This window comes from Tribolium madens, unplaced genomic scaffold (assembly GCF_015345945.1).
Source record: "Tribolium madens isolate multiple individuals breed KSU strain unplaced genomic scaffold, Tmad_KSU_1.1 Scaffold_97;HRSCAF=244;Tcas5.2_LG3a, whole genome shotgun sequence".
Classification (NCBI taxonomy): domain Eukaryota; kingdom Metazoa; phylum Arthropoda; class Insecta; order Coleoptera; family Tenebrionidae; genus Tribolium; species Tribolium madens.
The window spans coordinates 10569432-10584762 of NW_025401069.1; the positions used below are offsets into that span (position 1 = coordinate 10569432).

Consider the following 15331-nt stretch of genomic DNA (forward strand, 5'->3'; position numbering starts at 1 on the left):
CTTTATAAACCAGGTGCAGATTCGCTTACTCTTGACTATGTAATCATTTTTGCTTTTATAGACGCAACTGTTGTGACAATGAAAGAAAAAAAAAAGATTAGAATGTTTTTGGTCTCAGAAAATACTTGTTACCTACTAAAAATTTTAAGAAAATGCTTCTGAGTGGTTAATTTAATAAATACAGTAGATACAAGAATTTTACATAACACCCTGTAAATGTATATTTTTATAGCAGTACGTCAATTACTTACGATACTGCTGATAAATTTTTAGTCTAAACTATTCATGAAAATTTGATTGTAAACCAACCATCGTATTAAAAGATATTAATCTCACATTTGACACTTCGATGGGCGTATTAAAAATTGTGATCCGTTCACAACAGACTCATAGTTTCCGCCAACTATGGTAAAAAAGTTATTATTGTAATTGTTATATTTGTACTTGTATTTTTAGTTTAAAACAAAGCGTTTTGTTTTCCTATATTCATCTGTTTCGCTTTGTAAAGTTTGCATATTGCAAAACTCGTCTTTGGAATGCAGTTAAAAGACTGTTGAATATCTTTAGTCGTTCTAGTTACACCCCCTCAAGTGTTTGGCCAACCGCGATGTAGCAGTCAAGGTTACAATTTCTTAAACGATGATAACGTTCACCGTCGGTAGAGGCGCCTTAGTCCGGGTGGACATGTTCTTCGCGCATCATTCCAGCGTCGTAGGCGTGTTCCCGCCTCGTTGCTCCGCCTCTGGGCCAACAAACTCTAAGCAAATTTCTAAACCCCTAAGTTGTTGACGTCAGAGAACTCTGTCCGAGTAAGTTCGTGCGTTCGTTCGGTAGTCCTCGTCGGATTCTCATAGTGGCGTAAGAACACTTGCCGTGTTTAGTTCGAGAGTAAAGCGAAGTGTGTAGTGTGTGTTGATTCCGTGTAATTGTGTCAGTTTTGAGGTTAGTTCGTGACGATGGTGCGAACGCATCGGGCCATGGGGGCACTGAGGTGATCGCGCGGGGTGGATGAGATGAGCGGGGCTTTGCCCCCCGTGCCCGACCTCATCCCCATCGCGCTGCTGAAGAGCCCCCGGGCGCGCCGGGAGTGTGCCCCTTGCGAGGTTATGGGCGAGCAGCGCTCACGGCGGCCGGGGCGCCAAGCTTGCGAGCTGATCGATACGGCGCAGTCACGTGGCCCCAGCGCCGCCCCACAGCCGCCGCAGTCCCGGAAAGCGAGGTCCCGCCGTAAATCAGATAGACGCCGCGAGCACCGCCGAACCACCAGCACTCGGTCGCGCAGCAAGCACAGCCCCCACGCCTCGACGCCGCCATCGTCGCCGGAGAGGCCGCCGCGAGTCAACCCCATCTTCGTGTGGGTCCGACAGGAAGACACCCGCATCGTGGACGTGAAATGCGAGGACTACGACAAGCGAAACCGCATCCTCTTGACCAAGACGGCCCAGGGCTGGCGTGCCATCCCCCGCACCGAGACCCTCGCACCCGCTCTGAAGGAGGCTAGCCGCCACCACCATAGGCGCAAGTCGCGCAAGAAGGTCCGGAGGCGGTCCGCCGCCGTGCAGGTGGACGACTTCCAGGACGACGATCGACCGCTCTCGCCCACCTGGAGCTCCCCGGTCAACGTCGAGTCCCATCTGCCGTCCCACAAAATTCACGTCCCCAATAAGTGTCCGAGCCCCCCGACTGTAAACACTACAAATGACAGTGCGCACGCTCCGGAAAAGTGCAGTGATAAAATATGTGACGTCAGCCCCTTGGATAATCTTCTCGCCGTCGCCGAATTCGAGTTCAACCAACACATGCAATCCGGAGAATGGAACAAAGACAACAACCATGACATCGACGAACAAAAAGACTTCATTAACAACATTATTGAATCTTGTTCAAAAACACCCTCAAAACAGGACTTTGACGACCAACCCAAAACAGAAGAATGTGACTACACAGAAGACGACGACAATAATTTAGCGATGGACGACATCCTCACCAGATTAGAGCAATCCCTTCGAAGTCCAGAATGTCCCGAAATCGCTGAAGCTCTATCAAACTACGAGACCAAAATTGATAACATCAAACAAGCTGAGTGTTTCTCGAGTGATATCAATGAAAATAATTACAAATCTGTACCTGATGAATTAGAAAATTTCCTCGAAGAAACCAAATCTGAACAAAACCAACCACCATCCAAACCTCCAGAAGAACCGCAACCATCTGAAGATATTGTCGAATCTTCAACCCCAACTGAAGACGAACCAACAGACTTATCCCTGAAACCAAAATACGACAACAGTAATGAATGCAATAACGTCTCAGACGAGCAACCCACCGATTTGACAGTCCCAAAGAATTCATCACCGGTTCGATCGTCAACACCTCGACCACCCTCGCAGAATTCCGAAGCTATTCAGTCACCCCAACCAAGCGGAATCCCAGCAGTGCCACCCTCCCCTGACATTGTCTCTACCAGTGCCAATTGCAAGAGTAAATCAGTGTTCCTCGAATCTCTTCTAACAACGTCATCACAAAAAATCGCTCTCAATTCAGAAGTGACCATAATTAAACAAAAAGAACCACTCGATTTAGGAAAATGTCGAAAATCAGCAAGTCCAACTGTCACTTGTTCCGAAGAAGTTAAAAACAGAACAGACGAATCCGAACCTCCGAATAAAAAATTCAAATCTGATGATATCACCTTGAAGAATCTACTAGATATTGAACTGGCTAAAGCCGAAGAAAGTAAAACAACCGAAAAAACGAATGTTCCAGAAACCCCAAGATTACTCGAGTTGTTAAAGACTGATTCAGGGCCTGATCCTTTAACACAGTTAAGACAGATACTCTACGACACTAATTTAAATGTTCCTGATCCAATGTTGGTACCTAAGGAGAGATTGAGTCAGATTATTTCGAACCCAGGTCGCGAAATTCCGAGATTACTCAAGCAAAGACCGGAATTAAGATTACCGGAAGCTTTAGCCTTTCCGCATCTTCTACAAGATCCAGACATTTTGGTTATTACTTTACAACAATTGGAAACGATAATACTCAAGCAGAACCAATCGTTTAATCTGAAAGATTTAAAAAGTGCGAGTGAGAAAAATGCGGAAAAAGTCACAAGTAAAAAGCTTGAGAAAACCATGGAAGTCAAGGAAAGTCAGCCAAAGAAGAAGAGTTTGGATGAATCTGTAAACAAGTTGTTGAGTACGGTGCAAGAATCTCAGCCTAAGAGTGCTTTCAACGAACTTGCCAGCGATATCGACGCGGCCACGACTGCAGCTTTCAATCAAATGATTTGGTTGCCTTACCTGAATCAACTGGAAGCCATGTCGTTTGGAAACAACCCGGAAGTGATGAAGATGTTGTCGAATTCGCTTCCTATGTATCCGGGCCAAGTCCCGGATTTGAATCATCTAATTGGTGCGAATAGATTTCCACCTCCGGTGAATTTTCCGATGCAACAACCCCAGATGAACTACAACTCTCTGGAACTGTCTATGTGGCAAGAAGCCATGATGCAAGCCAACATGTTGCGACCTAAAATCCCTTTCGAGGGAATAAACCAGAAAAATTCGTTCAGGGATTACCTGGACAAGCTAAACTTCGCTGCATCAGCGAAACCCCACTTAAGCAACCCCAAGCCATCAAGCAAGACTCTCCCCAACAATTTCTACCCTCCAGGAAACAACACACCGTTCCAGAACTCGTTCTTGAACATCCCCAATTCATACCAATCAAGCAAACAGAATTTGCAGATACCACACTACCCCCTCTTCGGTCAGAAAAACCTGGTTAACCAACAGAAGCCGCCCTCACATTCGTATTTACACAAGCAAAAGTTCGAATCAAAATCGAGCAACTTTCCGAATTTCTATCATCAAAAAAGTGACGACAGGAAACAGGAACACAAACAGAAAGTTTCATGCAAGTCGTTTGCCACCATGTATCAGAAGGAAAAGTCTTCTGCTGACTTCTCCAAACATCACACACAGCCTATTGATCTTTCTGGTTCAACGGCACCGGCAAGTAAACTGAAGGTTAAACAGCATCTGATCGATCCAACGAACGCTTCCAAGTTGTTAAAGTATGACGACGTCCCCGAAGTTGGCAGCACGACGGCCAGTGTCGAAGAAATGCAAGACGCACACAAGCATCTCTGGCATCCGCTTTTCGGGAAGTAAGTATCTTCTATTAGCAATTTTTCCATTCATCGATGAAAATATCTTGCAATTATTCGTTTATTATTGTGTAGTCCTATGACTTCTTGACATTTGGAATGTTTACTTTGAAAATGCAGCGTAATCATATTAATAGCTTTCATGCTTATCTCGATTATCATATTGCATTATTAAAATTTATGTGGTAAATACATTACAAATTTGCATTTCTATTGTGATTTTATCGCGGAATGTAAAGCAAAAGTTGAAGTCTGTTGAAATGAAAGCTTTCGACGATTAAGTGAGATTGCATGTTCAAATTGGTTAAAACCTCTTCAATTTTACAAGTTTTTGAATTCTAAAMATACGGTAGCTTAAAAGTACGGAGTACATTAATTAGATGCAAGCATGTTTTTATTGAAGCTTTTTACAGTTACAAAAGTGCCAAGAATTGCAGTTTTAACTAAATTTATAATTTCATTATTTTACATTGCCTGACAAAGACAAACTTTATTACAAAATTAGATACTTTATTTTGTACTCAATGTTAAAGAGTGTTTTTATCAACTAATTTCAGTAGATAAAGTAGTCTTTTATCGTCTAGTGAAATAAAGTAATTTTTATCTACTGTTTATATTCAAGAAATTCTGGTAGGTGAGTACAAAATAAAACGAAATATTATACACGACGATAAAGATTGTTTATCTACTCGGGAAAAAAGTCCACTTGTGACTTCTTCACTCGTAAACTTAACCTTTTCACTCGTAGATAAACAATTTCTTTATCGATTTGCATAATAAATAACTAAATTTTAACGGAAATAAATAAGTGATGTTGACAACTCTTGGGCATAGGTAAATTCGTTTTAAAAAAATGTGCTATGGATTCATATAAATATCAATTTGTGTCTTTTTAAATGGAATACTGCATTTATTTTTTTCTATTTCGGAGTCACAATGGGTATTTTGTGACACTGTTAACTGTCAAATGTAATAATAAATTTAATTTAAAAAGCGCTCAATAGAAAAAATGGTATAAAAAACCCGTGTTACAACCTCTCTCTGATTTTCATGTCACAATGAGACTCTTTATAACACTTTTTTTTAATATACTATTGCAGTAGTAAAAACTAAGTAGATCATACTCGTATATCGATGGGTTTATTTAAAAACTTGAAACACAAACGTTGAAAATCAGGAAATAACAACTAACGATATAAGTCACTATATCCTATATCCACGTCATGATTTATTTTATACGTATTTTTTTCTTACAATAACGTTATTTGGTGATTGTTACACGATTTTTAATATGAAAATTTTGTTATTTTATGGAATTAGTGTTTCGAAATAGTTGACTTAATTATCGTCACAGCCTCACAAAACTGTACACAAAATCACACAAATTCCTTTGATAAGTGTGCTGATATTCTTATCACCACCACCGATATCAAGTCCATTGTGTTGTTTTTAAATTAGTCTAAAGTGTGTAGTGCAATATTTTTGTAAATTTTTGTTTTATTTTGGAAGCTGTTTACACAATATTTACGTTAATCAAAATTTTTGTGACGAGGACTTTTAACACGAATAGAAATAAGTTTTCATCACCAGGATTGGAGTAAAAGCGATTATTAAATAAACAAATGATTGGTTTCTTCGATTTCATGTACAATTTACATTTGACGTGCTAATGTAACAACCTTGAAACAATTCAGTGCATAAATACTGAAATAGCAGTTCAGTGTTGGTAAACACGATCATTCACCTTCAGGCGTTTCGGATTATTGCTATTCTAGGATAATTATTGTTATTATGGACAGCTGGAGCAAAAAAAACTTCCGTAAACATAACAAGAGTTTGGCACTAGTTGGCAAATGGATCGGCAATGGTGTACGATTATTTTTACAAGATTTTTTGTATTTCAAGACTTGAAAAGTGGAAAATACTATATAAAATGAATTTAGAAAAATTTAAGAAATGCCACGCTTGGCTAAGTTTGACTTAATTGGATATTTCCTAAGTGATTGTTAATTGCATAGTCTTCTAGCTTCTCAAATAGAATATTGATTAAAGTCATAAATTATGGAAACATTGTCGTAAAGAAAACGGATTTCTTGCTAAAAATGGCGGGTGCCTGAAGCGAAAGAAATTTATCAGTTCGAGTAAAAGGACAATTTAAAATTTTAAATTTAAACTGTTTCTTAACTGTGAATACCTATGATATTTTACAGAAAAACCTTTCTGTAAAGACTGTAAAAAATATTTCGATTATCGATTATTAAAGTTATATGCAAAATGCAAGAAGATCTTCGTCATGAATTTGGAACGTTATATAGCAAAACTGGCGCAAAACGATTTTATTTAGATAGTTGTAACTTCTAGATCATAATCTTTGACTAAAAAAATTGTCATAATGGGTTGCCATAAAAAAACTGTTTAGCACCTAAAAAAAAATATATATTCTTGTAAGAAAGGAACTCTTGGTTTCATACTTTTTGTTGACCCTGTATGTGTGATTTTCACAAGAAAAAATTTTTTTATTTAGAAATTTTGTGGTCAGGCCATAAGAAACAATTTTTATTTTATACATAGGTATTTAGTCGAAAAAAGACAAAACATGGATTTAAGCATTTCCATAAATGTGAGATTATAATTTATGGCACAGTTAATGTTAATATTTTTGAATGGCGGCATTTCGAGTCGATGTGTTAAGAGATAATGTGCATTTTGCAATTAAGTATCATTAAAATTACAAAGATATTGCAGATACCTTTAAAACAGACAATACAAAATTTATTACATCAAGTGTTTTACTATACACAAGAGGACAAAACTCGTAACGCTACTGGTTTCTTTAATTAAATTAATAGTTTATGAAATTAAGGAATGAAGTATTACCTACTATTCGTCTTTCATTATTATAAAATTTAACGCAATTCGTTTCCTAATGACATTTTTATGATCAGTCAATCAATTTAAAGCCACCACTCATTTTTAATAAGTTACTTAAATTAATTTAATCACAAATGAGACGAACGGATGAGTTGTGCCCTTGACTACATCCACTTAATAAATTTTAATTTTTCCGACATACAGTCCGGCACAAAATAAACAACAAGAGCATATGTTAAGCGAATAGAACACAGTTTTTTTCAACGGAAAATTATAATCTGCGGACGACAATCCTTAATCGTTGAAGTATAATACGATGGCTGCAATTCATTTCGACGCACAAAGTGGAGTGTTCAAAGGATGGGGCACGTTATTGTGCTTTTTTCCAACATTGTTCTGTGCCTTTGATGTGTTTTTTGTAAGCTATGTTGTCGAGTGCAAATAAGCTTACAACTAAAAGTCATGTCATGGGAAATAATTGAATCGATATATTCATTTTCAACACTATTGCATGTTCCGGCGAGGCATAAAGCAATTTGTATTAAAAGGGAAAATTATGATTTTTACCACGAAAAAAAGGTAAAAAACGATGGTGACTGTTTTTTAACAATCGCTTATACCACGTGTAACAGAAATAAATACATTAATTTTAATCACTTGTAGAACAATATTTATGTATCTATCATTTTTTGAATCATAATGATTACTGATATTTTCAATGGTTTGTTTAAATTTTTGTTTTTTTTTTACAAAATACTACATGCAGCATTATAACACAAGACAACAAAAAAAAGTCATGTCGTGACAACTTGACAAATTTTATATCATTTTGTTCGTCTCAGTGAGACAAAACAAATGCACTAATTTTTTTTTTTTAAAAGTCCACACACTTTGAACAAAATTATTTTTTTTCTAATTTAAATGAGATTAAAATACTTTAACTTTAAAAAATCATTACTCAATAACTATTAGGCCGATTTGCTTTAAATAAAGACCATTCTAAAGGGATGGCCTTGCCCTTTAGAATGATGTAAAATCTGAAATTGAATATTGACAAACTTTTCTTCGAACAGTGTTCGAAGAAGTTCGAAGTAAATCGAAATAATCTAAGAAAAACCCTACGAGTAAATTTTTTTCATCATTACCATCGTGTAGAGCATCTGTTTATTAATTGTAATCCAAATTTTCAAAAAAATATACCGAGTAGTTTTCAAGATATGATTTTTTGAAGTTATGGTTTGTTAATCAACCATTGCTCCATATAGGAGAAATGCATGTTAATCTTACTTAAAATTGCATTTTTATAAAAGTATTTGTTTTAAGACTCTTCTTTTGCTTAAAAATGTTCAATTGCACCTTCTTTTTCCTAATTAGAATTAAAAAAAACTATTTCTTTACTTAAAACAAAGAAAGAGTACCTGCGTACTAATTAAAGCAAATAAAGAGTTTTTTTGTTGTAAAAATGACCATTGATCATTGAGCAAAGAGGATCTAGAAGTTTAAGGCACGAGTCTTAAATATAAGGACAAATCTTTTTGAAATCAAATCACTTTCTATTCAGATTTTGACTTGTTCACTTTGTTCTATCTTTCTGAAGTTTTTTTGAAAATGTTCTAAGCAAATGCTTTCTCATCACTTTCGAGTGATGTTAAATGCAATAAGTCACCGATTTATTTTGTTGGTACATTCTACGATTAGCTTCAGTTAGCTTGTAGGTAGTAGTTGTTGTGATAACAGTTGCACACGAAGCAGCTGACTTATTGCATTCAACGTCAGTAGAAAGTGATGAAAAAGCATTTGCTGAGAACATTTTCAAAAAAAAAGATCAGAAAGCTAGAACAAAGTGAACAAGTTGGAATCTGAATGGAAAGTCATTTAATTTGAAAAAGATTTGTTCTTATATTTAAAGCTACTGCTTTAAACTTCTAGATCCTTTTTGCTCAATGATCAGTGATTATTTTTAGAACAAAAAAACTCTTTATTTGCTTTAATTAGTACGCAGGTACTCTTTGTTTGTCTTAAGTAAAGAAACAGTTTTTGTTTATTCTAATTAGAACAAAGAAGATGCAATTGACCATTTTTAAGCAAAAGAAGAGCCTTAAAACAAATACTTTTATAAAAATGCAATTTTAAGTAAGATTAACATGCATTTCTTCTATATGGCGCAATACCTGAATAGCAAACCTTAACTTCAAAAAATCATATCTTGAAAACTACTCGGTACATTATTTTAAAAATTTGGATTCTTACTAATAAAAAGATGCTCTACACGATGGTGATGAAGAAAAAAAAAATTACTCGTAGGGTTTTTCTTAGATTACTTCGATTTACTTCGAACTTCTTCGAACAGTTTGCCAATATTCAATTTCAAATTGCATATCATTCTAAAGGGCAAGTCCATCCCTTTAGAATGTTCTTTATTTGAAGGAAATCGGCCTAATAGTTATTGAGTAATGATTTTTTAAAGTTAAAGTATTTTAAATTGATTTAAATTAGAAAAAAAATATTTAGTTCAAAGTATGTGGACTTTTTGAATTTTTTTTTAGTGCATTTGATTTGTCTTACTGAGACGAACAAAATGATATAAAATTTGTCAAGTTGTCACGACATGACTTTTTTTTTGTCGCCTTGTGTAATTGTTTTGTGCATGCGTTTCCAGCGTTAAACGTTCAGAAATTATGAAAATGACTTGTATTGCATCAGTCAAGCTCCCTTTCTCTTGTTGAGTTAAAGTTATCGCTATCTGCTGTTATCATTTTAAAGTTGTTCTTGTGGGAGCGGCACGAACTTGTTATAAGATGTCGCATTTAATATAATGTGCGGTTAGCTTTGGCCATTACTTTAATGTGAGTTTCGGTAGTAATTTAGCTGTTGCAATTACAGCGTCGAAACTTTTAGTTTGAGCAAACGCTTTATTAACAATTTATTTTTCTTTGCAGTCAGAAGGGTTACCACAGCCCTTGGAATTGGACAACCGTGACCGCAACCGGAGAATAACATCGGCTTCAACCTCCACCAACATGGAGGTCATCTTCGTACCAAAGCGTCAATAACGATGCTGCCTTCACAGGGTTCGACTTTGACTATTTTTCCAAATAGGTTTGTTTCAATCTCTTTCTTATTTACTTTACCGTGATGTGAACCAACAAATTGCTAGACGTTTACTCAAAAAACAATAACAATCCATTCGCACCTAAATCAACGTACGTGCGATTAATAATTCATTTTCATCGATGATTAGAATTTGTAATTTTACTACTTTGCATTTACATACAATTTTCGAACGCTGCGACATTTCCATTTCAGATTTGACGGTAAAAGGGCGCTGCCTATTCGAAATTAAAGCGAAACTTTACTACTGTAATATTTTCAAAATGACATGGGACGCCCGCATCTGATTCCTCAATTGATTATGACCACTTTAAAATTAGTTGGTGTATAATTAGTTTTGAAACGCTTGGTACCCTCATGACTGATAAGAAAACTTGTTATTTTTAATTTGTCTCATTTTTTTCGCCTGGTTAGATAAAAACCTCAAATTTTATCTTCAAATTCTTGGTTGTTTGTTTAGTTACCTGAGCTGGTGTGTAAAGCCCTCAAATAAAATTAATTCAGTTGATGGTATGTGACAAATCCGGCTCCTTGGAGGTGAATAGTAAGCCGCCCACTGAATGTACATTTTCTATTAGCGTCAACTTCCTGCTGAAGACAACGGTGTTTCGAAAATAAACACCTAGTGAAGTGTTAATAACAAATTAGCATTTGAAATAGTTGCTTTTTTGTGCATAAAGGGAAGCAGGCTGTAAATTGAATGGTTGCAATGTTCGTTTAAATTTAGAACCTCCGCTTTCAGTCGAGGTGAACTCATGACCCTGCTAGCTTCCATCCGTTTCAAACTCTGCATGGCTGCGGTATTGATTTTACTCGGTCGATGTCTCCCTGACTGTTTCAGGAAAGTGCGTTTGCAGGGCTCGATAAATGTTTTAATGAACTCGTCTTTATTCACCTCGAAAATTCCGGATTGTTGTGGTTTCGCTGTTTGCTCCAATTCGGGGAATTCACCGTGTCAATGGAGCACTTGGGACTTCTTTCGCGAATTCAAAACGCCAATTTTACCACAATAAATGGTTTGGGGTTGAATTTCAGCAGATGCTTACGACCCAAAGATTTTACGAATTTCGCACCCAGAATCAATGATTTTAAAATATTTAGAAAGCATAAAGACACCATTATTTATCTTTTTTGATTGCATTTACCTCCGTGAAATATTCGTTGAGGAGAAAGTGGGAAGATGAATAAAACCATATGTTAATAAAGAGTGACACTTTAAGACAGTGTAAACCCCCATTAGAGAAAATGAAATATGATCTATTGTATTTTCTCATTGGACCTACCCAGTGTATAACAACCATACACAAAAAATAAATTATCGTTTCTGTCTCAAAAAAAGGTATTTTCGGTAACGTGTAAAAGCACTTAAAATAAACTAAGAAAATTAAGAATTTGACTTGTTGATGTGATTTTTGACAAATTATTACTTTATCACGAAATTCCGGAAAACAGCGCGACGTTGATCGAACAGCAAATTTCTTTATGCAAATCTGGTAACAAAGTCGTCCAAGCTTGATGAATTGATTAGAAGAACAGCGTACTTTATCAAGTTAGGCACACAAATCCTTCAAATTTTGCATCAAAAACAGTGATTTCTGGTAAAGGTAATTTAACTTAAATTTCAACGATACTATCGAAAAAATATAAATAATTGGCGAAAAGCAAATATGTTATTTATGTTTTCACCCATTTTAGAATTTCATTCTCTTTTGTTCTATATCAAATATTGCTAATTGCCATAATTATGGTAATTGCATAAATTGTGTATATTTTTTTTTAATATGGCAGAGTAATTGTCAATGTTAATTAATGAACAAAAAGAAACTACGACAGTTTTTTGAATGACTTAAAAATGCAAATTGATTGTAACATTAGATTAGATCTTGATTCTAAATTGGATATTATGCCAACTATAATTAATGTTATCGATTTGTTTGTAATAAAAATATTAAAAAAGCATTCTAGTGGTATTTTACAACCTAAATGAAGTGTTCAATTGTGTCAACAAACTGTACTTTCGTCGTATAATTAATGGGATTTGGTGGCGATGGGTGGTACTTAAAAAACGAGGACAAGTGTTTAGTTACTTCTTGCTTTGTAAATGATTTATCTTTTTTATCGATTCTGAAATAAATTTTATGAACTTATTACAATTATTAAAATCATATATTGTAAAATTGAACCACATAATAAGAAACTATTATTTTTTTCCCAGTGTTTAAGATTATTAAGTCAAGAGAATAGCAAAATTTACTTGACGAAAACTTCATATTAATCGTCACTACTGGTCGTAGTTTTTTCTCCATCTTTAAAGCCTCCAACCATATCGAAATATCCTGTACGTGAGTTTGCAAACCACGGTAAAAAAAAAATTACCGGACCACAAACTCCTCTCTCTTGCTACTTTTATATAGGATGTTCCGTTTTTATTATTACAAATTTAAATAGATAATTGAATATTCAATTTTAATACATAAGTTTCCTATAGACATGTTTCGAGAAATGCTCTGTGAGGGAGCTACACCTCCTAAAAGGGGGTGCGTTTTTAAAGGATTTTTTTAAATATTTCAGAATAAATAAAATTACAAGATTTGGTACAGTTGATAACCTTGATACACCTAAACGAATTCCAAGATGAAATGTCTAAATTTTTAATCAGGGGCCTCCTAAACTGTAAAACGAATTTAATTTTTATGCTGTTTATGGTCTATAACATAAATTTTAAAACTGATGATTTTAGTCAAAATCCGTAGGTAAGTATTTTTTTTATAAAAAACTATGAAATTTGAATTTTGTTGCTGAAAGTGGCAAGAAACCAGAGGCAAAATAGTTACAGTACTTTTTACCCTAAACCCACCCAGTTTAGGAAGCCCTTAATTAAAAATTTAACATTTTTTCTTTGTATTCGTTTAGGTGTATAAAGGTTATCTGTACCAGATTTTGTATTTTTTTTTAAATGGTTTCGGAAATATTGGAAAAAGCCTATTAAAAGACACTCCCCTTTAAGGGGGTGTAGCTTCCTTTCGTGGCATTTTTTGATACATGTTCATAGGAAACATTTGTCTTAAAATTCTATTGCCTGTTTAAATTTGTAACAATAACAACGGAACACTCTGTATATTGTACAACTGTAATATTAGACAACGATGATTTTTTAGTATTACCAACCGCATCTACAATTTACTCAACTTCTGAGAACATTTTAAGAAAATAACAGGATTTTTCCATGATTTTGATCCGCTTTGGTCTGATTGAATCAAAATTTAATAGGATTAAAGAAAATTAATCTTTATTTCAAATCATGACAACCACCCACAATCCTGATTTGCATGGAAGTTAAATTATAAAAGAGCAATTGATGGATTTTATTCTGGCGGAAAATTGGCAAACAAAATTGTATTTTTCTCGAACAGGTGAGGAAGTGCAATCTGTTTAACTTCCAGATTAATTAATAATCTTGAAAGGATGTGATTAACACGTGCAGTCTCTCTTACATGATTGTGGTAAATCCATCGATAAAAGCTCGAAACAATTCACAATTTGACACCTGACGTGTTACACCAGTCAATAACCCCATAAAAAACAACTCCAAGCCAGGTATTGTTCTCTTTGACGCAAYGAGAAAAACGATTGTTGGGWTTGAAAGTGATGGAATTTTTGTTTTTYGCGAAGTTAGAAAAAAAATCTCACTTCACACAACATTTGCTTACTGATACAGTTTGACAAAGAAACTGGGAAAGCTCTGAATGTGGGTCACAACGTGTACTATATCCTATTAGAGTATAAAAATGAGGAAAGACGCTTAGTGGAAATTGGCATAAGGAGCTTCGTCCTGAAAGCTCGCTATTCATCGCTTTTAAAAAATCTTAAATAGATTAAGTTAATGGCGATCGAAAGTCGGTTTCAAAGCCATAAAGTGCGCTAAACGGTACAAATATCWCTCAGACCATGCAAAAAGAAATCATTTGCTTCGAACAATTTCAATTAATTCAAACGTAACCTACATTTTAATTAATATCTTTGCACTTTCTGTTCGAATACATACAACTGTTTGGAGCTCGTGTACTGAGAGCGGGTCAAAACACTCCATGAACTCTATTTTCACTAATTCTGTATACGCGGCCTAGATTGTCGACATACAAGACGCTCTATTAATCCAAATTCGTACTCACATTGCAATCAATTCTGGAATTTTTAAAACGCTGATGGTCGTTAATGATTTTAACAGGCTGAAAGCGGTCCTAATTATGCTCAAATGGTAATGTAAATGTTTGAACATTAATTGTATAAACATTTATATACTGTTATGGCAAATGTAAACTAACCAAAATAATTGGCAGGAGTTTAGTCAACCGAAGTGGCATTAAATCGGAAAACTGCTGCAATCATTAAAACAAATTAATCTCAAGTTATTGCCTGAGTTTTCGCTCTGAGGACTAATAAGGTCACTCAAACGACACATTTTATTAACAAAATTTGGAAAACTCAAAAAACCTAATAAGTACCTAATTTGAGAAAAATACATAGGTCTCTATATTTTACCTGAAGCAATTTGTAAATKAATATTTATCAGCAATGTAATGCACCRTCATTATAGCCAACATTTGATGTATGGTGAAGAAAATTCTGTTTTCTGAGCGGTTTGGATAATCCATYAGTTTTACATTACACTTTTATCAATATTGATGTCATTTTATATCGATATTTTATCTCGAATGTGGTGCTGCAAGTCAAAAACTGGTGATAAAACTTCCATTTGCCATCTGCGCCGTTGTAACTTACTTATTCAACAGTAAAGTTCAAATTGTTATCACCCAATTTTACAGTTGGCCAATTAGCAACTGATAATGTTTTACATATGATTTACATTTCGGTAACAAGTAAAGCGTTACGTCTGCGTAATTAGGTTTTCGTCACGCAATAATATTCAAGTTAGACACGATGAATTTGAAGTGGAAAAAATGCGGCGGTATTCTTGTAAGGAAGACAGCTATGGGGACAAGAAATTAACACTTCTTGTCGGAATAATTTATGATAATTTTCTTTTAGTTGATTTCGGCGTGAATTAGTTGAGTAAATSAGATTAATTAGCGATTTGTTGGTAGCTTCTGTTGACATTAATGGGATTTGTCTCGAAATTGATGATATACTACATATATACAACATTCCACGCTT

At 35.0% G+C, this 15331-nt stretch overlaps 1 protein-coding gene across 1 annotated transcript; it reads left to right on the forward strand.

Moving 5' to 3' along the window:
• Positions 1–863: 863 nt before the first annotated feature.
• Positions 864–12890, forward strand: LOC123014706. Its single transcript, XM_044413947.1, has 2 exons — positions 864–4174; positions 9985–12890. Exons 1-2 carry the CDS (start codon positions 1014–1016, stop codon positions 10040–10042), a joined length of 3219 nt encoding a protein of 1072 aa, XP_044269882.1. The 5' UTR covers positions 864–1013; the 3' UTR covers positions 10043–12890.
• The last annotated feature ends 2441 nt before the right edge of the window (positions 12891–15331 follow it).